Consider the following 25,304-nt stretch of genomic DNA (forward strand, 5'->3'; position numbering starts at 1 on the left):
ATTTAAAAAGCAACCATTTGAGCACAGTCAGAATATTTAATAACACTAAGGAATTACTGTTATTTATAGGTAGGTTAATGATAATATAGTTAAGTTTTTTTAAATATTTATTTTAGCAATATATACTAAAATATTTGTGGATACAATGATATCTGGAATTTTTTAAATGGTTCAGTGTATTAGAAAATGGAGGTGAGTATAGATTTTAAAAAACCTTGACTATGTGGGTGGATCAGTCAATGGGAGTTTGTTTTACTATTCTCTCTCCTTTTGCACATTTGAAATTTTCATAATAAAAAACATTTTAAAAAGTTACCCAGAAAAAAACAAACTCTGATTGTGAAAAAAAATTTAGAAATATCAAAACTTATTTATTTTGCCTGTATTTTCTTTTCTATTATATGCATAGTAAAAATTAAAATAATAAAACTTAAAAGAGCTACTGCAGTAAGTAAAAAATAAAAATTCAAAGTGATAAGAGAGCACTGTATCATAGTCTAATTGGCAGCATTCTTTTCTTTCAGAAGAGTATATAAAGTAATAGTACAGCTTATAATCAATGTTTTATAATAAATAGAAATAAAATATTACTTATTAGAGACACCAAAACTTATTTCTAATAATAAAATGATGGCCAACCAACACATGAAAAAATGTTCAACATCACTCATCATCAGGGAAATACAAATCAAAACCACAATGAGATACCTCCTTATACCTGTCAGACTGACTAACATTAACAACTCAGGCAACAACAGATGTTGGCGAGGATGCGGAGAAAGAGGATCTCTTTTGCATTGTTGGTGGGAATGCAAGTTGGTGCAGCCACTCTGGAAAATAGTATGGAGGTTCCTCAAAACACTAAAAACAGAACTACCCTATAACCCAGCAATTGCACTACTAGGTATTTATCCAAGGGATACAGGTGTGCTGTTTCAAAGGGACACATGCACCCCCATGTTTATAGCAGCACTATCAACAATAGCCAAAGTATGGAAAGAGCCCAAATGTCCACTGATGGATGAATGGATAAAGAAGTATGGTATGTATATATATACAATGGAGTATTACTCGGCAAGCAAAAAGAATGAAATCTTGCCATTTGCAACTACGTGCATGGAACTGGAGGGTATTATGCTAAGTGAAATGAGTCAGAAAAAGACAAAAATCATATGACTTCACTCATATGAGGACTTTAAGAGACAAAACAGATGAACATAAGGGAAAGGAAACAAAACTAATATAAAAACAGGGAGGGGGACAAAACAGAAGAGACTCATAAATATGGAGAACAAACTGAGGGTTACTGCAGGGGTTGTGGGAGGGGGAATGGGCTATATGGGTAAGGGGCATTAAGGAATCTACTCCTGAAATCATTGTTGCACTATATGCTAACTAATTTGGATGCAAATTTTAAAAAATCAAAAATAAAATAATAAACAAATAAATAAATAAAATGATGACTAAACAATTTTTAAAAGTCAAACAAGATGAAATACTTCAGTGAGTCTCAAAGTCAAATTAAAAAAAGAATTCCAGAATAAAAAGACAAACCTTGATCATCTCTGCCTCTATCTGCTGATGAACACCTATAAAACTTTTCTTCATCTGTTGCTTATCTTTAATCATCATGGTGAGCCTGTGTAAGGGTCCAGAATTTAGGTCCTCTGCATGTGTCTTCATTATTCTACTAAGTTGCTCTGTCTGCTGAATCATAAGTAGCCAAGACTTTAAAAAAAGAAAGAAAGAAAGAAAATTAGCACTTGTATTAAAGGCTGCCATTTAGCTGTGCTTTAAGTGTTCTGGAACTTTAAATATTTAGTTTTACAGAAATTATTATATTAATACAAAAATGCCAGGTTTCTGGCAATTGTGCAAGGAGCTATGAATGGCTCAGATTTAACATCTTCAACTTCAAGTACAAATGCTTCAAAATTTAGTAATCAGAGACTATGTAATGTTGGAGGAAAGGGATTAAGGCTCTTCGAGAGTTCACACTTGCAGTCTTCATTTTATCACTTCTTGTCTCTTTGTCAATATGTTGATATAATCCTTCTGCCTACACCATACTGATGCCTCAGTAAGGTCACCATTTCCTAATGGTCAAATGCAACAGATATTTACCCATCTATACTCTTAGCATTTCTCTCTGTGGCATCTGATCTTGCTGACCCACTCACTACTTCCTGAAACTCTTCTTTTCTGGTTTGGATGGCTTCTTATATTCCAACATACCAATTTGTCTTCTCCTTTTCCTAAAAATCCCTTCTCAATCTTTGTACTTGCTATTCATTTGCTGCTTATGTATTAAATACTGGTAATCTGTGGATTTCTATCTATTCTCGTTTCTTAGTAAATACCATTAGCTCTCAATGGTTTTTCCAGCACAACACATTCCATCAATAGCAGACACACATAATGGTGGGGTTTGGGACAAGTCAGCATATGGATACTGCTGGAAGAACAAGTCATTTGTTATTAAACATTCTAATTTCTAGATACTAAAAAAAAAAAAAGCAACTGAGGAATACTCTTCACTATAGATCTTCAAAATTCTATTCAGAAACAATTGTTGGAGATACACCATGGTTGGGTAAGATCCATGTTAAAGATTAAAAAAGTAGACAAGGTATTATTTCAGATATTTACTGAATAAATTGTTATGCTATTACTTATGATCTGTGAATGAACAGGATTACCCTCCATTGGTTAATGTTCCGATATAATCCTAAATCAAAATTTAATAAGCATCTAAATCAAAATAATAGCCTAAAAGAATCAAATTCTTAGTCATAGTCAAAACTCACCAGGGTCTAACTTAGTAATCTTGTTTTTGATAAACTGTAATATACATTTTTTTAAAAGTTAACCTTTGAGTACATTTTTTAGGGAGAAGGACATTCTTAGTTATGAAATGTTATTTTGAACATGGAGTAAAATGTGACTAATAAACTCATTATATTTACTTTCAGATTCAAAACTCTAAGTACTAATAATATGCTCTTGATACCACAAAGGAATTTAAAGCTGATATATCTCTTCCATTAAAATATAAAATTTAACAAAGATGAAAACAGTAAAAAACAAAACTATACAAACATGGATTAAAAACAAACTAAATATCCTAATAACTTCTGTAACTTGGCCTTTTTCATTTTGTATTTTCACTCTAAAAAATACAATGCTGGGAAAACACTATGTAGCATGTACAGAATGTTAAAACTACGAAAAAATAAGAGGAATCAGTGTTTCATTCTCTATCTTCAAAAATTAAATATTCTCTAAGTGCTTCATAGCAATAAATTTTTGTAATTTTACATAGGACTCTTTGCGGCCTAGGAGAGAAGCCTTCTTGGAAGCCAACATTAAAGGTGAGACAACAAAGTCAGATTGACCTCCTCCTCCCAGGAGGGCACATCTCATCCTGCCTAACGGTCCTGTTTACCGTAGTCACTGTGGGAAGTCCAAGCATCCCAAGATATATATCATCACGCCAATTACCAATCCTATGTTGCCCTCAATATTTCCTAATGTGACTCGGGAACTCTCTAGAGAATCCTGTACCCTCAAAAACTCCTTAAAAACTCCTTACACCTCATATCAGAACTTTCCACTTACCTTCTAGCTTTTACAAAAACCTGGCTTATCCCATTCCCAACATCCTAATAGCTAATAAATAAAACCTCTCTTCCTAAAAAAGTCCCTGCTCCTTGGAAGTTCAGGTCACCCTTCCCAACAATCTATCAGCAAGCCTTTCTGATTCTCTCTCCAAAGTCTACCACAAATCCATCCAAAGTCTACCACAAATCCACCCACTTCTCTCCATCTCCACTGCCTTTTGGAAGTTATGACTATCTCTGGCTTAAATTATTACAAAACCTCCAAATTGGTGTCCTCTTTTTACTCATGCTCCTCCCCAATCCACTGCCTTCAAAGTAGCAAAAGAAATTCTAATTCTCTTGCAAAAAAACCCTACATTGCTTTTCCTTTGTACTTAAAAAAAAAATCCAACTTATTTCTAAAACCTAGTTGTCTCAGATTATCCATCCTCTGTCTGTCCTTCCAACTTCACGTTTTGCTATTCTCTACTCAACTAAATAAATAAACCATTGTTTTCCTTCAGTTTCCTGAACATCCACTCTTTCTCAAAGCTCACCCTCTCTTTCACTTGGCAAGATCCATCTCTTCCTTTAGGAATCAACAAAACCTTATGTAGGTGTAATCCTTGCTTTTCTCTCTCTTACCACTTGAAACAACTATCTGTATGTATACTTGTTTGGTTTTTTTCTGTCTCCCCAACCAGAATGCAAGCTCCAGGGGGGGTGGTACCATAACTCTTTCCTCACTAATTTAGGTATTTACTGTGATGCCTTAAATAGCTACTAAATATTCTTTGAAAGAAGAAAGGAAGGGAGGGATGGAGGCAGGGAGGCACAAATGTAAAAGAAAACCATGAATTAAATACATGCCATTAAAAGATATTTTCATTGTTTATAACCGGAAATAGAATGATAGCAATGCCAATTATGACAGGGAAGAAAAAAATTAACGGATCTTCAACTAATACAACAAAGGGAGAGGAGCAGCACATAATGCAATTATGAAGCAATGCCTAAAAGGAATGCGTGAGTGGGCAAGAAAATGTTTGGATAGTATATAATTTGAATTAGACAGGTGACTAGAATATTTGTTATAAAGAGAAGAGAGTAAAATGTTAACAGATGCTTGATAAACAAACAAAAGTAAAGGTGTACTTCAACATTTGCAATAGAACTTGTACAGCACTTTGCAGATATGGCTCTTTGGTTATGGCACAGGAATGGCCAGAGCACAGACAAATTATCTGTTGACCAGGATAATTTGTGGAACATAACTCTTTGTAACCTAATAAGCAAAATACTGTAGGCCACTGGCAGGCATTCAAATTTCTTTATTATACAGAATCCTACGTAATGGTAATAATTCTGCTGATAATATTCCTCATAACGGGATTTTACTAGTAGTTACTCACTGATGCTGAACACTAGATAAGTTAAGAAATATTAACAAATAAAAACATCTAAAGTTCAACTTCAAAAAAATAATCATAGCAAAGAATAATAATACAATGTCTAAACACAACCATTGTGGTTAAGTTTATAAAACAGAATATAAATATATCCTAACTATTGAGAAAAGAGCTACAAAATGTAAATGTAGTAGTAATGTAACTATAAAAAACTAGACAAAAAAATCTAGTGGATAGTAACAAAAACCAGGAATGAGAATTTGATGAGAAAAGTGTAATTATGTCCATTTCCCCTCTTTTCAAATAGAAGAGTGTATAGACAGCTCTACATCTAAAGTTTGTAAAGAAATATGGACTTAAGTTTAAAATTTTTAAATTTCAAAAGTTAAACAAGTGAATGTTTAGGAAAAAAAAAATTATACAGACCATCTAAGTTATCAAAAGTACTTTTTGAAGAAAGTTAACATTGCCCATTAAAAAAAGAAAGAAAGCAAAAGAAACAAAAAATTATTGACAATTAAAAATGAGTTGCAAAATAAAAATTATACTAAACACATCTGTTAAACACTGTATGAAAATATTATCTGTTAAACATCTATGAAAATTCAGGTAAACATTATCAAATCAGAGGAGGGAACTTCACTCTAGGCAATAAATAAGAAACATCAGTAAAATAAAATAACATACAACAACAAAAAGACAAGTAAAACTACCCCAGAAAAATATAAACAAGAGGATTCAGTAGTCATTATGTCCAAATAATTTCAAATTGAATTCTAGACCCAAAATATAAAACAAGGGCACATTGTGATGCAGAAGAATATCAATTACAATGAACATATAACTGTCATGAATCTTTTCATTCCAGAAAACAGTACATCAAAACACACAAAACAAAACAGTAGAAAATGAAATGAGAAATCAAAAGTAGTGGGAGAATTAAATGTACTCATCTCTACCTATGACAAATAAACTAATAAAATAAATAATGCAGAGTATCTGAATAAGTAATTTAATAATGAATATGTTTGATCTATATTACATATAAAAATCTATATACCTCCCCAGGTATAGAAGATACGTATTTTTAACGTTTATTGTATTTTTGGGACAGAGAGAGACAGAGCATGAACGGGGGAGGGGCAGAGAGAGAGGGAGACACAGAATCGGAAGCAGGCTCCAGGCTCCGAGCCATCAGCCCAGAGCCTGACGTGGGGCTCGAACTCACGGACCGTGAGATCGTGACCTGAGCCAAAGTCGGACACTTAACCGACTGAGCCACCCAGGCGCCCCGAAGATATGTATTTTTAAAGAATCTATGGAATATTCATTTTTTTAACTTTCTTTATTTTGAGACAGAGAGAGAGTGAGCAGGGGAAGAGCAGAGATTGACAGGATGAGAGAGAATCCTAAGCAGGCTCTATGCTGTCAGCGTGGAGCCTGATGCATGGCTTGATCCCACGGACCATGAGATCATGATCTGAGCTGAAATTGAGAGTCAGATGCTTAACTGACTAAGTCAGGTGCCCCAAATCTATGGGATATTCTTAAAAATTAGATGATATTATACTACAAAAAATTTATAAATTTCTTCAAGAATAGAAAATAGTACATACTAACTATACTTTCTAGCCTCTTACAAGGAAAAAAAGCAAAGACAAAATTACTGACAGAATTTTTTAAGAAAAAAATAATTAAATCATTTCTAAAAAATGGATAGGCCAAATAGTAAAGTTTGTAAAACTAATATAAGACCTAGAAAATAACAGTAAATAAAATACTGACTACCAAAATCTATGATACAGAGCTCAATTTGCCGAAAGATTCACAAACTTTATAGTTCCATTTCAAAGTAAGAATAAAAATAAACTTATTAAATGTTCAATTTTAGAAATTGGGAAAGGAAGAACACTATAAAATCTAAGGAAAATACAAAGAAGGAAATGAAAAGCAAAAAACAAAAAGTATGTATTAATTCATCAAAAACAAAAACAAACAGAAAAAATAATGTTAATAACACTAAAAGAGAGAGCTAACAATAATGAGGAAAAAAGAAAATAAAGTATCTAAAGTTAAGTCTAGGAAATAAGAAATAACCAGAGATTAAGAAAAAAATTATAAAATCTTAGAGAAAAACTGCTTTTCTCCTATTAATCTACCTTTTATTGGTTTATTTTTTAAATATCTTTTTGTTATCTTTAACTGACATATAATATTATATTAGTTTCAGGTATATAACATAGTAGTTCAACTTTACATACACTAAGAAATGCTCCCTACAAGTGTACTTTCCATCTGTCACCATACAAGGTTATTATTATTTTTTAATTATTTATTTACTTTGAGAGAGCAAGTGAGCCCGTGTGAATGGGGGAAGGGCAGAGAGACAGAGACAGAGAGAGAGAGAGAGAGAGAGAGAGAGAGAGAGAGAGAGAATCCCAAGCAGGCTCCCTGTGGTCAATGCACAGAGCCCACCTGGGGCTAGAACTCACGAAACCGTGAGATCATGACCTGAGCCAAAGGCAGACGCTCAACCAAATGAGCCACACAGGCGCCCCCATACAAGGTTATTATTTACAATAGTAGTGGCAATATTCTCTGTGCTGAACTGTACATCCCCGTGACTTATTTAATTTATAACCGGGAGTTTGTACCTCTTAATTTCTTTCACCTATTTTGAAACCCCAATACTGCAAAACTCTTACACATATTTCTCTAAATCAAATCCTATCTACTGAAAAAAAGCAAGAAAAGAAAGAAAACAATCTACCTAATGTAGGTTCTATTTTTTCTAAATGAATCCTTACTTTTACAGACAGCAAATTCAAAGAGATCAATAACCATGAACTACATAGTTATCATAAACCAATTATCCATAAAATATCTCTAAGAAGGTACAAAGCTCAAAATGTTTGCTAACAAATAATTTTAAACCTTTATGAATTAGATACCTTTGGTACTACCTAAAATGTTTCTAAACACTGAGAATAAAAAAAAAACTTCCTAAAATCACCATAACAGAGACATCAAAAAGTGGCAAAGATGCGAGTGCAAGCTGGTGCAGCCACTCTGGAAAATAGTATGGAGGTTCCTCAAAACACTAAAAATGAACTACCCCACGACCCAGCAACTGCACTACTAGGCATTTATCCAAGGGATACAGGTGTGCTGTTTCAAAGGGACACATGCACCCCCATGTTTATAGCAGCACTATCATCAGTAGCCAAAGTATGGAAGGACCCCAAATGTCCACCGATGGATGAATGGATAAAGAAGTATGGTATGTATATATATACAATGGAGTATTACTGGGCAAGCAAAAAGAATGAAATCTTGCCATTTGCAACTATGTGGATGGAACTGGAGGGTATTATGCTAAGTGAAATGAGTCAGTCAGAGAAAGACAAAAATCATATGACTTCACTCACATAAGAACGTTAAGAGACAAAACTGATGAACATAAGGGAAGGGAAACAAAACTAATATAAAAACAGGGAGGGGGACAAAACAGAAGAGACTCAAAAATATGGAGAACAAACTGAGGGTTGCTGCAGGGGTTATGGGAGGGGGGATGGGCTAAATGGGTCAGGGGCATTAAGGAATCTACCCCTGAAATCATTGCTTCACTATATGCTAACTAATTTGGATGTAAATTTTAAAAAATAAAAAATAAAGTTAAAAAAATGAAATAAACATTAACAAATATATATATGTTTTTAAATTAAGGTAACTTCATGTGAAATGATATAGAGAAAGTCCAAGGTATATAACTGGTTAAAAAGTCAAACTGCAAAATAGTTTACAGAGTACAATGTTATCTCTAGAAGATAAATAAACATCTTGTACAGGCTTATGCATCAAAAAAAAAATAACAGAATAAAAATAAAGATGACTATATTTGACATGTGGAAAAGATAAAAAAACAAAACTCTTTTTGTCTTCAAACCTGAATTGCCTTGGAAAATTTAAATATCAGAAAAAATCGAAAACAAAATGATTTATGTACTATGTCAAATTCCATCTACAAGCTGTTCAAAATACATGCACACTGTGACCTAACAGTACAATAGCACTTCCAAATATAGAGCCTCCTAGAATATGAAACACCAGCCTCGACTGTATCACTCCAAATTTAGTACAGATGCTTCCATGAAATTAAATCACAGTTCTCATGCATAACAGGAATCAGTCATCACACTAGAAGCCAAAATTATATCTAAAGTAAAATAATATAGGAGCCCCTGGGTGGCTCAGTCAGTTAAGCCTTTGACTCTTGATTTTGGCTCATGTCATGATCTCATGGTTGGTGAGTTCTAGCCCCACAAAGTGCTCTCTGCTAATAGCATGAAACCTGCTTGAGATTCTCTCTAATCCCTCTCTCTCTCTGCCCCTCCCAGCTCATAACCTTCCCAACTGGTGATTCGTATGCTCTTTGCTCTCTCTCAAAATAAATAAATAACTTTTAAAAAAAAAAAGAAATGTTGGTATTTCCCCCAAAAAATAATACAGAAAGAAAGAAAGAAAGAAAGAAAGAAAGAAAGAAAGAAAGAAAGAAAGAAAATACAGGACAAGGTGAGTTGTTTTTTTTAATCATTACTTGGTAGTATGAGAAAATATAAAACAATATCTACTCAAAGATAATAGAAAATATTAGCAGCTCTTCCATAAGGAAAGCAAATACTAGTTTAACTTACTTTGGGGAAATAAAGTCTAAATTAATTTTTTAATTAAATGATAGAATACTTCCATTTTATTCCATTGAGACACATACAGTAGCAAACAGGTATGAAATATGAAGTACAGATCCTTCCAGAACTGCTTATATTTCTATGTATTAGTAATTTAGAATTAACAAATTCATCATGCATATTAGCAGATACTCAGAAATGAGCCAAAAGAAACCAATAATCATTAACCATGATTCCTTTGTGCTAGGAAGAATGCTAGAAAGAAGAGAGAAAATAGCAACTAAAGTAAGGGACTTCTTCCAGCCTTGACATAGTAACTAGAATCAAACCCATCTTCCCACTGAAACTACAAAAGTGAGCATAATATATATGAAACTGTTTTTAGATACAGGATAACAGGCAGCACAGGATTGGAACCCTAAAGAAAAATGAAAGACCTGAAATTGCCCCACTTTTCTGCCTAGAGGTACTTTCCTAAGGGAAGTGCAAGGAGAAAATCAGAGTGTAAGACCAGAACAAGTATAAACTTAAAGTCATAGTAAAAAGTTTGACTTTATACTAATTACAATGTCCAGTTATAGAAACTTGGCAGGGGAGTGACATGGCCATTATAGGGGGCAAATTAAAAGTCAAAGAGAAAACTCTCTGGGCCTCGCACTGCTTGCATGTGTTTTTGTTTTGTTTTCTTTTCTTTTAACAATAATGCAAAGCCTCATTGGATCTGAATTATCTTGAATTCTAAATAAATAGTCTGATTTTATAAATACTAATTACACCTTACCAGAAGAAAAATAAAATGCCTTTAGGAAAATATTTTAAAATAAAATCAGCCAAGAAGGGATAACAGGGACCAAATTTACTCTTTCACCTGAAAAAAAAATGGACAAAATATAAGAAATAACAGTTTTCAAGATACTAGATTTCAGGCAGTGAAAGATATGAAGTGATCACTGAGAGAAAAAAACAAACAAGATGAACCCTACAATTGCCCTGACTTACTGACTCAGAGGCCGCCCCACAGGGAGGAGAAACCAAAGGAGGTGTGAGCAGAATCGTAGAGTTGAGGAGGCAGAACAGAGAATCTGGGAAGAACAAGGCAGCTAGAGTTCAAGGCACACTGATTCCTGGAGAGGATGGAGGCACACAGAGAAGCCTGGACATCTGCAGTGAGCCTCACTCTGGTATTTGGCAGAAAACTGGTCAGTGCATGCCCATGAGGAAACTACATGAACTGGGGGGAAACTAGCTGAAAAGATTACAGGAACAGTACCTACTGTTCACATATGGTCAGGAATAGTGCATTCCTACCAGCCACTCCCAAAAAACTCATAATTCATGGGTACTGGGTATAGCTCTGGCAGTGAGGAGTCACTAGCCCCAGAGTTAACACTGCTCTGACCCTGCCTAAGGAAATTAAAATCAAGATCCAAACGGATCAAGCTCTTTCCAAGTAACTTAACTGTGCTCCCTCACAAAAATCAACAAAACAAAGCCATATAAACCATCAAAAATGAAACTTAGAGAAAAAAGAATCCAGAAATAAACAGTATCAGTGGGCTGCAGAACACCTTATAGACATCTAATTATACACGTAATAAGGAACTTCCAAGGAGACAGAGGAGGGATAGGAAAAGTATTTGAAGAAATAATAGCTGAAAACAGTGAAACTCAACGAGAAACAAAAAAATTCACAGATTCAAAAAGCTCAGTGAATCCAAACAAGAAGCATGAAAGAAAACACACTGTCAGTACCACATCTGAGGCAAATAGCTTTGGAACATTTCAAACATTTCATAATGATAGTATAATAATCTTCATAAAATAAGCTAGTTATGTATACAAAACCCTGTCAATTTTATAATTCATTTGATGAGTTCCTGGAGATCTCTGATTTTTTCTTACAACATTTAAATTTTCTTCCCCTGTAGCGGGAATACACTAGTTTCCTTCCCTGCATAGTTTATGTCACAGTATCTAGAACAGCAGATATATTCTTATCTGGTGGGAGATTTTAAAGAACCAAAAAATGAAATTATTTGGTGAGTCAGAGAAGGATGGATCATCTGTGATAAGTATGTCCTTCAACGGCACGGGAATTTCGGCTTCTCTAAGTAAATGTAAAGCCTTTCTAACAATGGAAGGGTCAAAACTTTCCAGCCCTTGTTACTTCAAGTACTATAAACTCTAAGGTTATCAAACACTAACACAATAACCAAAACAAATCCCAAATAAAAATACTAGGTAAACAAAAAATAAATAAATATTTTTAAGATAAAATAAAATAAAAATAATCAATATAATTAAAGTCACTAGTTGGGTTCCAAAGACTGGTACCATATAATACACTGAGCTACATTAGCTCACTCATTGCCCAATCTCAGAAGATAGCCATTTCCAGAGACCACATGACTACCAAAATATTGCTATTGCTACTGCTACTAATAAGAGTAAGTCTAGATATCTAAACACAGATCAGGCCAGGAAGAAAACTACATCACCTTTTCTTGCTCACCACTTTTTCTCCCAGCTTCCTAGCCTCAGTACCCTTCATCTGCTTTTGTTCTTGGACTTAAAAGCCACAATTCTCGTTCTTCCAGAACAAGATCCAGAAAGATAACAGGCCAGAGTCACCTTTGCCCTTCAGAAGCAAATCACATAACCTCAGCAGTGGCTCTCACCAAAAAGTTAGGTGCTGAGCTAAAGACCTCTGCAGTCTTCTCCAGCCCTTGCACCATACGATTTTTCTCTCCTTAGCTACTTTCCTCTATACTGTCATCCTCATAAACTCCTTGAGTTTTATAGCTCATGTCCATAGAAGATTACTTTGTTGATCCAGCTCTAGTGGTTTTTTGTTAATACAGGGCTGACCTATTTGGACGTTTTAAAGAAAACAATAAATTACAGTACTGCTTCTGGAAATGCTTACTTACTCCCTCTAGCTTCAGTGTGATATTCCAGTTTTCCAAACCGTTGCATCCCATTCCTGTTCCCCATCCATGTCCTAAGGCAGTTGTTCTGTTATCCCCTATTTCCTGTATCCCCGAAATCTCCTTGATTGGCTCTTTCAGCTTGACATCTTTTTAAAAGCAGGCTTCTTTTTCCTCCCCGAATCCAGCCAACACTTCGAGCTACTGCTCAATCTAATCTCTAAAAAAACCCTCATATAAACTTCTGAGGGAAAAACTTAAAATTGTGTATTTGCTCCCAGAAGTTATGAACCAGACTCTATACTTAGGACCCTCTCTCTCTCTGAAACTCTGTAAAATAAATGTTGTTTTCTTCTCTCACAACCTGTGTAACTCAGGACCAAGGGGAGGGGTTATGGTTTCCCTTTCTTCTCCCCAACCTCACCCCTATTAAAGCTAACCTTGCTTGTCTAGACCACCCTCCGCTCCTCCTTTTTAATGCTATCGACTTCTTCTAGACTATAGGCTTTATCTTATATACTCCTTATATCAACACTCTGAGGCAAATACCTTCATCTTATAAATGGTGTCAGAGAGATTAAATCATCTGTCAAGGTCATACAGCTAATAAATCTGCCTCTGAATGTGCTAAATCCAAAACAACCTAACATGCTGGAGGACCCAGAAGTATGGTAACCTAAAGACACTTGCATCTAAAGATTATGTTCATCTTTATTACATCTCCAAAATACATGCATCCAAAGAATAACTATCTAAGCTAAACTAATGAGAGTACTTTACAAACTGGTTACAAATTACACAGTAATCATTGATTAATCTTTATTTAGTGCTTTATCATTAGAGGCCAACAGCCACAGGGAAAATCCATCTCCGCTTCAGGCCACCTACTTTGCAGCGTGAGTAACATCTAAAGTGAAGAAGTCCTTTTAGGCCAAGATTAGTGAGTCATTCTTGATATGAAAGTAAAAATAAAAGGGGCCTTGCACTATATTTGGCTTTCTAACTAAAATAATGACCTACACTTAAAATCTCCTTAAGCAGAACAATTAGGAAATAAATCATCATCTTCTGTCTAACCAATACCAGCACCACACTGGATAACTAGAAATAGCACTACTTTAATATAAACATACATATAATACACATTTCCCTATCCCAAGAAAACAAAATTACTAGTTGGAGACTTTTATTTTTAGAACATTTTTCAGAATCCTGATGTGTAAACTGAATGGTATTGTTATATTATAAAATACTGTTTTTACCTGAAATGTATTTTTCAAAAGATTTTTTATATTCCTAAATTTGATTTTTTATATTGTCATTTTGTGACCAAAAATATTTCCTAGAAATAAATGAGTCTCTTATTTCACAATGAAAAAGAGGAATAATGATTCCATTTACAGAAATTTAATTCTCTCCTATATCCCTCTTAAAAAAGGGATCATATGCTACATTGCATATACTACACAGTATCACACATTTCCAAAATAATTAGCATAAATCCTAAAGTGCCTATTTGACTCTTAGGTATACTATCAGCTATATTAGGATGAATATACAATATTAAAAAAAAGTAAGCACTTCACTCAATTTTTAAGTTTTGAATTTTCCCTACATATAGGGAAAAATTATACCTTTTAGAAAAACAAATCATGCTTTCCACCTTTGAACTAGCAGTTGTGTGGTGAGGTAAATCAGTATTACATAAACCGAAAGTAATTTAAACTTCTGAGTTCATTATACCAAAAAGTATTTATCCTGGGACACTGAGTCAAAGAACAAACTACTATTGTAGCTATAATTACAGTAAAGCATTGAAAATAATCAACAAAATGACTCAAGCTTGAAAAATACCTAAATAATAGTTGTTATAAATAGGTTTCCCCTACAGACCATATCTCCCAACTTGCTTTCTTTCCAAGTTTAATATTTTTAAGACACAACAATAAAATTCCATGAAGAATGCATAGTTTCTGTGCCACAAAATAATTCAAAATAAATAGTTCTCTGAAACAACAATTTTTATTCAGAGTTTGTCTATTACATAAGAATGTTTTTGGAATTTCTGAGTCCTTATGAGATAAAGAAATCTAGGAGACAAGTCATTAAATTTCCCTAAAACTGAGAATTGCAAAGATTGAACTGCAAGTGCAAAGTACTTCCCAAACACAAGAGCCTGTCTTTACATTTTCTTCAAAGCTTTCTGGTTTGCCCAGGCCAGTGGGTCACAATTCTGCCTGCAATAAGAATTACCTGGCAGCGTTTTAAAAATACCAAATCTTGAATCCCATGACCACAGATTCTAATTTCATAGGTTTTGGATGGGGCCCAAGGATCAGTATTTCAAAGCTCCCAAGTAATTCTAATATACTAGTTCTGCTCTAACAAAACATTTGTGTCCCCAGTCATCACTGGGTTATGCAAAATCACACATTTAAAACCACAGGGCTTATAAAAAAAAATGGTGTTCGATGCACAAGAGTCAAAAAATTTATCAGGGACACATTTTTAAAAAGACAGGAACCTAATAAAAATTTGCATGGTTTTACATATATTAAATGGTAACAAAATATATAAGTACTACAGTATATATGGCACTTTATTTTGAAAAGACCTGAGGTTGACTTATCAAAAGTAGGTGGCAGAAGAGCTGAAGACTGTTAAGTTTTTGTGAAGTGGTAGAAAGAGTGATCTGAATTTGGAGAGTTGCAATATCACGTGTGGATGGATGTGGCTTGTATGTAACACAAGACATGAACAGAGGTAGCTAATAAATGACGAATGTGTGTGCCTATGTGAGTTGTTATATATTCCTAAGCAGCTCTATTCATTTGGATAGTTTTCATCATTCACCTAGTGTTTCTTCCAGATGTGTGCATAAATACAAAATCACATTGTGCTCAAAGTATTCTCTAATATATCAATTGCATTGGAACAAATTCATGTTTTTAAATCAAGCTTTACAGCAGAATTGACTCCACATTCAGACTTAAGAATTAGTCTTAAAATATATACAGTTGAAAATCTAGTTATATAGGTTCTAGTTACAATATGTTTATTATGTGACTACTAAATAATAAGGCTGGTTCATCAAAACACATTTTTCATTACTTTTGATTCCCATGGAGCATATGTAATATAGCCCATATTTCATTCTACTTTGTGTTCAAAATATAAACCAGTATGTCCCTTCAAATAGGTTGTGTTGAGAATTATCTGTACCACTATACTATTTCAGCAGAGTTGCCTGTATTCTGATAGGTGTAATTGTATATTTACTTATTTTTGTTCAGATTTATTGGGATATTAGTAACATATAATACATGCAAGTTTAAGGTGTACAACACAATGATTTGATACATGTATATATTGCAAAGTGATTACCATAGTAGGGTCACTTAACACCTCCATATCCCCTCATATTAATCATCCTTTTTATCCTGTGGTGATAACATTTAAGATCTACTCTCTTAACAACTTTCAAGTATATAACATGGTACTATTAAATATCATCACATGATGTACCTCACACCCCAGAAATTATTCATCTTATGGCTGGAAGTTTGTACCCTTTGATCAACATCTCCTCACTTCTCTCCCACCTTCTTCACCTCCCAGTTTCTCGTAACCACCATTCTAATCTCTATTTCTATGAGTTGGCCATTTTAGATTCCACATATAAGTAAGAATATATAGCATTTGTGTTACTCTGACTTATATCACTTAGCAAAATACCCTCAAGATCCACTCATGTTATGACAAAAGGGAGGATTTCCTTCTTTTTTATAACCAAATAATATTCCATTGTGTGTGTGTATATATACATATATATATATATACACACACACATATATACATATACATACACACACACACACACATATATATATATACACATATATATATGTGTGTATATATATATATATGTATATATACATATATACATATATATATATATACACACACACATATATATATATATATATATACACACCACATTTTCTTTATCCATTCATTCATTGGTGGATGCTTAGGTTATTTCCATATCTTGGCTATTGTAAACAATGTTGCAATGAACACAAGGGGACAGATATCTTTTCAAGATAATAATTTCATTTCCTTCAGATATATATCCAGAAGTGGGGTTACTGGATCATATGTTAGTTCTATTTTTAATTTTTTGAGGAATCTCCATGCTTTTTTTCAAAGTAGCTATACCAATGTACATTCACAGCAACAGAACACAAGAACTCTCTTTTCCCCACAATCTTGCCAACACTTGTTATCTCTTGTCTCTTTGATAATAACCATTCTAATAGGTATGAAGTAATAATAACTCATTGTGCTTTTGATTTGCATTTCCTTGATGATTAGTGATGTTGAGCATCTTTTCATGTGTCTGTTGGCCATTTGTTATGTCTTCTTTAGAAAACTGTACTCAGATCTTCCACCCATTTTTTATTGGATTTTTTTTTTCGCTATTGAGTTGTATGAGTTACTTATATGTTAAATACTAACTCTGTACCAGATAGATGGTTTGCAAATATTTTCTCCCATTCCCAGGTTACCTATTAATTTCATTGAATGTTTATTTCTGTGCAGAATCTTTTTATTTTTACTTTTGATGCTTACTTATTTTTGCTTTTGGTGCTTGCTATTTTGGTTCAATATCCAAAACACTGTTGTCAAGACCAATGTCAAGGAGCTTTTTCCCTATGTTTTCTTCTAGTAGTTTTACAGCTGAGGGTCTTATATTTAGTTTTTAAGCCATTTTGACTTAACTTTTGTGAGTGGTGTAGGAGAGGGGTCCAATTTCATTATTTTGCATGTCAATATCCAGCTTTCCCAACACCATTTATTTATTTTTTTAAGTTTATTTATTTTGAAAGAGAGAGAGGCAGAGAAAGAATACCAGGCAGGCTCTGCACTGGCAGTGCAGAATCCAATGTGGGGCTCAAACTCACGAACCATGAGATCATGAGCTGAGCCAAAGTTGGACACTTAACCAACTGAGCCATCCAGTTGAAAAGACTATTATTGGCTCTCTTGTCAAATGTTAACTGATGATATACACATGGGTTTATTTCTGGGCTCTCAATTCTATTTTACTGGTCCACATGCCTGTTTTTATGCCATACCATACTGTTCTGATTGTTTTACCTTTACAGTAAAGTTTGCCATCAGGAATTTGATGTATCCATCCAGTTCTTCCTTCTCAAGATTACTGTGGCTATTTGGCGTCTTTGTGGTTCCATCCAAATTTAGGATTGTTTGTTCTATTTCTGTGAAAAATCCCATTGGGATTTTGATAAAGATTGTACTGACTCTATAGACGGCTTTGGGGAATAAAGACATTTTAACGATATTAACTCCTCCAATCCATTAGTACAGAATATTTTTCCACTTATTTGTGTCTTCTTCAATTTCTTTCATGTCTTACAATTTTTCAGTATACAGATCTTTCACCTCCTTGGCTAAATTTTTCCTAAGTATTTTTTTGATGCTATTGTAAATTGGTTATTGTCTTTATTTCTTTTTCTAATAGCTCATTAATATTGTATAGAAACACAACTGATTTTTTATGTTGCTTTTGTATCCTTTACCGAATTTATTAGTTCTAACAGTTTTTTGGTGTAGACTTTAGGGTTTTCTATGTATAAAACTGTACCATCTACAAACAGAGACAATTTCACTTCTTCCTTTCCCATTATAATATATTTTATTTCTGATAGGTGTAATTTTAATTAATAAGAAAACACAAAGTAAAATATACCTTAAAGGTCCTCAAAATAATATAGCTGTTAAACACATGAAGAGATGTTTAATTTCACTCATAATCAGAGAAATATAAAATAAAGCTACACTAGATATCATTTTTTACCTACCAGACTAACAGAAATACAAAAGTCTGACAATATATTCTCTTGCACAGATTAAATAGAAACTGGCACTTTCAGATATTCCTAGTGGATATACCAAATTGTACAAGAGGTACAAAATAAATTCATAATTACAATGGAAATATATGACAAAATGACATGGACATTTACACTTCGACCTAGAAATCTCATTTCCAGAAATTTACCCTGAAGATACTCATAATACACAAAAACACATCTGTAACAAAGTTATTTTTTGCAGTATTGTTTGTGATTGCAAAATACTACGAGACATAAAATTTCATATTCAGTAAATTGGTTGAATATGTAAATATTCTCTGTCATAGAAGGAAACAGGATCCTAGGGGAAAGAGTTTATTCCAGGACTGGAAAAGGGAACATTCAAGATGAGCCTGGGATATCTTAGTATGCCAGAAAATAAAAAATGTGCTCAAAGAATGATGGGGAAACAGTCCAAGTAATTGAAAGCAAACATAACTACTGAGGCTTCTATCTCCCAAAATTTCCCCAAAACAATACAAACAAAAACGGAAAAATAAAACCTCCCAAAAGCCATGCCCTCAGAATTAAAGACAGAATGTACACACTTCAAAATAACTTTTAGTAAAAAAAAGAAAATTACCAAAACACAGGATATGATTTCTTACAATCATGTTCTACATTTGGAACTTAAGAGACAAAACAATTAAGTGAAATGAGTTATTCTGGATTACATCTTGAATCAGGGTTTAAAAAAATGTCAAAAAGGGACATTACTAGGACAATTGACAAAAGTTGAATACGGAATATGTTTTTGATAATAGCATGGTAATGATACTAAATTTCCAAAATTTGATTACATTGTGGATATAGTCTCAGAAAATACTTAAATAAATATTTAAGAATAAAAGAACATGATGTGTTCAACTAATTCACAAATCATTCAAGAAAAAAAGTAACATATAATTATATTGACAGAGAAAGCAAACTAAAGAGTATATATGGCAAAATGTTAACAATTAATGAATAGAGCTTACAGAGATATCTTTGTTTTATTCTTGAAAATCTGCTGTACATTTTAATTTTTTTAAATAAAGACATAAAAATCACTGGATGAAAGACCTCTGCTTTCAGTCAACACAGAGAAACAGTCATTGCTTTATGCATCTGCATAAAACAACTAAAAACTGGGCAAAATACATGAAACAACAGCATTCAAGCCGCTGGACATCACGCAGTGAAGGACAGTAAACCTTGAGAGAGTCTACAGATCCATGAACTGAGCCCTAAGGTTATCCCAGCTTACTGAATGGAGAAAATGTCCAGGCTAAAACCCAAGTTGGAAGAGTCAAGCAGAACTCAACAATCTCTCTCTGTAAATTAAAGAGACAGAGTTCAAAGCACAGAGACACCAAGACAGATTACTGCAGAAGAGACAAGGACCGAGTAGTACAGAGAACAGAGCTGCACAAAAAGAAAACTCAGCAGATCTGCAAAGGTTCTCCCTTGATCGTTTAGTTAAGTACTGATTAGCTCACAAATACGAGGAGACTACTCTACGCCAAGGTAATAATCCACCTACAGTGATCACACAGAATACTGTCTAGAGCTCACATAAGACCATGGAATTGTGCCAGGGCCTAACACCCAAAATGTAAAATCTCATAATATCAGGAGCATCCTTTGAGTACTGAGAATGATCTTGCCTCAGTAGAAGAGATAAATTCATCCTAGAATACAAGTAGCTCTGATCCACATAACAAATTAAAAGCAAGAGCCAAAAAGATAAAACTGTCTCCAAGTAACCAACTGTCGCCAATCCCAAAACGAAAGTCAAGAATATTTCTAAAAATATATAAATACTCAGTACCTAAATAGGTAAAATTCATAATGCCTGGTATCAAATCAAAGACTACCAAGCATAAGGATGCAGTAGAACAATTAGTCAATCAAAACTGACCCCAGAAGTAACACAGATGATAAAAGAAAGAAAGAATAAAACAACTACTATAACTGTATTCCAAGAAACTAAAGGAAAAAACAAGTATTTAAGTAGACACATGGAAGATATAAAAAAAAAGATTCAAACTGAACTGTTACAGATAATTCATTTATTTATGACTTGTTCATTTTCAACATGGAAATGGCTCAGCTACTCAGTCTCTGTTTTCTCCTCTCTAATTCCTCCACCCTAAAGCACAGGTGTGGGACAAAAGGAAGAGCTGGATTTGGGCAGGTATGAAGAAACAAAGGAATAGAACACAAGAGGCATATTTTCAAAAGGTACAATTTATAGTTATAAGGTAGTAAGGACTAGGTGTGTAATGTACAACATGGTGGCTATAATTAACATTGCTCTATGATATATAGGAAAGTTATTAAGAGAATAGATCCTAAGAGTTCTCATCACAAAAGGGATTTTTTTTCTTTTCTTTTTATTGTATCTATATGAGATGATGGATGTTAACTAAACCTATGGTGGTAATCATTTCACGATATATGTGAATCAAAACATCAAGCTGTATACCTTAGGATATCAATTTTCTCTCAATTAAAAAAAAAGAAAATGGCAAATTTATAGGGTCAGATCTAGAACTCCAGTGAAGCTCACGAACTGGAGAAACCTATATGAAAGAAGAGGAGATGATACTGAAACAGAGGATTGATTCAAAGTCTTTAAGGACCAGACAGAACTCCCAATTGTATTGCTCAGCCCTCACAAACATGCAACCGTTCTTCCCCCAATTCAGAAGAAAAGAAGAGGAAAAATTATTAAGGTGTGTAATATTTCACCTTTAATACCTTCAACGAACAATCAATGGTGCAATTTTGGCCTTTATTTTTATGGCTCTTAATTTTAAATTTTATATTATATTTTTTATAATCTTAGAGATAAAAAAACATACTGCTTATCCAAAGACCTTTTGAGTGTGATTAAGTCATCAGTATACAAGTATTTTAGTAACGAATGACAGCAAAGAACAGCTACATGTTAAAATATTCCATGTGATTCACTTCATTAACGATTCACAGAAGAAATTAGGGAAGGTGGGTTATAATGGAAGTTTGTGTCAGAAGAAAATAGCAGGTCTCAAGAGACCCAAGGAAGAAGGGTAATAAAGAAAACAAAATTTGTAAAAAACGGTTGTCAAACCCAACTAAATCATTAGAATAAGTTAGACATCTACTTTTTTTTATTTCAAAATTCAAAAATTTCACATCTACCATCTCAGATTCAGGCGGTAGGGCCCAAAATTTATAATTTTTGAAATTTTCCCCCGTGAGATTCTGATAATCAGCAAGATTTTAGAACCACTGCCCTAGAATGCTAACTTGGGTATGTTCATGCAACAATATGATCTATTTGCCCTAAGCACAATTATAATGCCATACACAATAAGTAATGAAATTATTCTTCTTACCTTGGATACATTGCTCACATAATTCATTTGAACAGTACTTTCCTTATCAACTTGATTACAAAGGTTCTGTAAAGTAGATGCATATTCTTTATCACTTTTTATTCTCAGAGCCATAAATTTCTTCACTGTTTCCAGTAATCGTAATTCCCAGTCTTGCAATTTTAACACAGCTTCATGTGAATTCTTCAGGTCACTCCCAAACCCCATTTTTGTAAGGCACTGTCTTATCCTCCACTCCGTACTGTGAGCCTTCTAATCAGCACATATCTGTGTATGTAAACAGAAGAAAAAACACCTCTTAAATCAAAAGGAAATTTGTTTTCAAGGCAAAGTTATGGCCCATTCTTTTTAGAGTTTAAAAAAAAAATCACTACAACTGAATGCTTTCACCCAAATATCAGGAACAAGATGAGGATGTCCACTCTCACCACTTCTATTGAGCACCGTATTGGAGGATCTAGCCAGTACAATGAGATACATGAAATGATTTCCATGGAAATTGAAAAGAAAGACGTGAAACTATCTTTATTTGAAGAGGATGTGAAATTGAATATAGAAAGAAATGCAATTAAAAACAAGTTTTAGAATTAATAAATGGCCTCAGTAATATTACAGGGTAAAAATCAAAAGACAAAAATCAACTGTATTTCTACACACTAGCAATGATCAATCTGAAAAATGAAATTAAAAACCAATTCCATATACCATAGCATTAAAAAGAATAAAATAGGAATAAATTTTATAAAATAAATTAAAACTTGTGCACTTAAAACTACAAAATATTGTTGAAAGAAATCAAGGAATTTATTCCTTATAATTATTTCCAATTATTTAGGTTGGAAATAAATGGAAAGACTCATGTTAATGGATCCAAAAGACTTAATATTGTTAAGAAAGCAATATTCTCCAATTTGACCTACATATTTAACTTAATCCATATTAACATATAACCTAGCTTTTTTTTTTTTTTTTACAGAAATTGAAAAGATAATCTTAAAAAAACCTTAAAGAAGAAGAACAAAGCTGGAAGAGTCATACTTCCTAATTTCAAAACTTACTAAATAGCTACAATAATCAGGACAATGTGGTCCTGGCATATGGAGAGACACAGACATCAATGGAATAGAATACAGGGTCCAGATGTGAATCATCACATTTATGATTATATGATTTTCTACAAGTGTGCCAAGTGTATTCATTCAGAAAAAAGTCTTTCAACTAATGGTGGTGGGACAACTGGATTTCCACATGCAAAGGAATGAAGCAGAATTCCTTTCTTAGACCATACACAAAAAATTTAACTCTAAAGGGATGGATAATGGGCTTAAATATCAGAGCTAAAACTATAAAATTCTCAAAAGAAAACACAGTAGTAAATCTTTGTGACCTTGGCTCAGGAAACGGTTTCTTAGATATGAGACACCGTAAGAAAAAGCAACAAAATTAAAATACATAAATTGGATTTAATCAAATTTAAAACTTCTATATTTCAAAGGTCATCATTAAGAAAGTGAAAAGACCATAGAATGGGAGAAAATATTTGCAAATACTTATCTGATAAGGGACTTCTATCTGGAATGTATAAAGAATTATTAAAACTAAGTAATAAAAATACAATTAAATAAATTAAAAATGGGCAAAGGATCTGCATAAACACTTTTCCAAACAAGATTTAACTAGTTTTGCTAGTTAAATGTCCAATAAGCAGATGAAAAGATGTTCAGTATCACTAGCCATTAGGAAAATACCAATCAAAACCACAATGAGATACCACACCACATCATTAGGATGTCTTTAACCAAAAGATAGACAATATCAAGTGCTGGAGACTGTGAAGAAATTAGAACCCTCATACACTGCTGGTGGAAATGTAACCTGGGGCAGTTCCCCAAAGTTAAACATACAGTTATCGTATGATCCAGAAATTCCACTTTTAGGTATATACCCAAGAGGAATGAAAACATATGCCCAGACAAAAACTTGCACATGAATGTTGGAGCAGAATTATTCATAATAGTTACAAAGTGGAAACAATCCAAATATCCATCAACTGCTGAACAGATAAAACATATTATATACACACAACAAAATATTACTAGCAATGAAAAGGAACAAAGTAATGATAAAAGCTACAATATGGATGAACCTTGTAAATATTATGCTAAGTAAAAGAAACACAGACACAAAAGACTGACATACTGTGTGATCTCTTTATATGAAAAGTCTAAAATCCAGACAGCGGGTAGATTAGTTAATAGTTGCCTGGGCTGGCAAACTTGGGAAGAAATGAGGAGTGACTGCCAGCAGGTACTGGCTTTCATTCTGGGGCAATGAAAATGTTCTAAAACTAATTGTGGTGATGGTTGCACAACTCTGTGAACAGAATAAAAACCACTGAATGATACACTTTAAGTGGGTGAATTCTTCAGCATGTGAGTTATATCTCAATAAACTTGCTTTAAAAATCACTGCAGCCTAACTGGTGATGATCTAAAGGTCAGGTCTCAGAAACCTCCCCAAAATATCCTGCTTGTTTGCTATAAATCCCCAAAACTATGATAGAATTTATTTTGCTCTCCAGACTCACAAAACTTCAGGCAATGAATCGTCTAGGGCCAGTTAGAAGAAATGAAGAAACACACCTCTTATTTTAGTTTTGGCTCATCCATACCAGAAGTCACTTTCTTGTTAATTCAGCTGAGATCCTCTAAGTTAGACAGAAAAATAAGAACAGATTTATGTGTCTAACCTCAGTGATAACATCTAAAGAGATGATAAAAATGTAGGTTTTCCATATAGAGAACAAATTACGATTTTTCTCCAACTGAAAACTGTCCAGTTTTATGATCTATCAAATAAGCAGAGGGGAGAAAAAGGTTGTGGAAAACTGTGCTTCATCAGCTCCCAAAGCAGCAACCAGAACGCAAAATGGACCTTAACATAATTAAGTCAATACAAAGTAATTGACTTATTCACTTTAATATGGAGTAGCATAATTCCAGTTTTTTCACTTTGGATATAGTTGCTTTAAAATTTTTACTTTGAAGAGCGCCTGGGTAGCTCAGTCGATTGAGCGTCTGACTCTTGGTTTCTTCTCAGGTCATGATTTTGCGGTTTTGTGGGTTCGAGCCACGTGTCAGGTTCTGTGCTAGTAGCATGGAGCCTGCTTACGATTCTCTCTCCCTCTCTCTGCCCCTCCCCCACTCACATTGCCTCTTTCTCTCTCAAATAAATAAAATTAAAAATAAATAAAATAAAATTTTTACTTTGATGTACTATATCTTCACAGAACACAAAAATTCAAAAAGAACATTTTTCTGTCATTTTACCTACAGCTCATCTAAGTCTCAGTGGAAGATACATTCTACCTCATCTCATGG

The 25,304-nt window shown here is 33.6% G+C and overlaps 1 protein-coding gene across 5 annotated transcripts in view; it reads right to left on the reverse strand.

Moving 5' to 3' along the window:
* The window catches only part of FER (FER tyrosine kinase), a 439,195-nt gene that overhangs the window by 369,044 nt on the left and 44,847 nt on the right, over positions 1–25,304 (reverse strand). For 4 of the 5 annotated variants that reach the window (XM_078447626.2, XM_078447633.2, XM_078447629.2 and 1 more), the window contains 2 exons: positions 21,925–22,191; positions 1,555–1,728 (listed from right to left, as the gene is read on the reverse strand). In XM_078447626.2, coding sequence (XP_078303752.1) covers positions 1,555–1,728; positions 21,925–22,131 — 381 coding nt within the window. In that variant the 5' untranslated portion in view covers positions 22,132–22,191. Of the gene's footprint in view, positions 1–1,554; positions 1,729–21,924; positions 22,192–24,566; positions 24,632–25,304 lie in introns of all 5 variants that reach the window. The other variant, XM_078447631.2, reaches the window with a different exon arrangement.

The sequence above is a fragment of the Panthera onca genome, chromosome A1 (assembly GCF_046562875.1).
Source record: "Panthera onca isolate mPanOnc1 chromosome A1, mPanOnc1 haplotype 2, whole genome shotgun sequence".
Classification (NCBI taxonomy): domain Eukaryota; kingdom Metazoa; phylum Chordata; class Mammalia; order Carnivora; family Felidae; genus Panthera; species Panthera onca.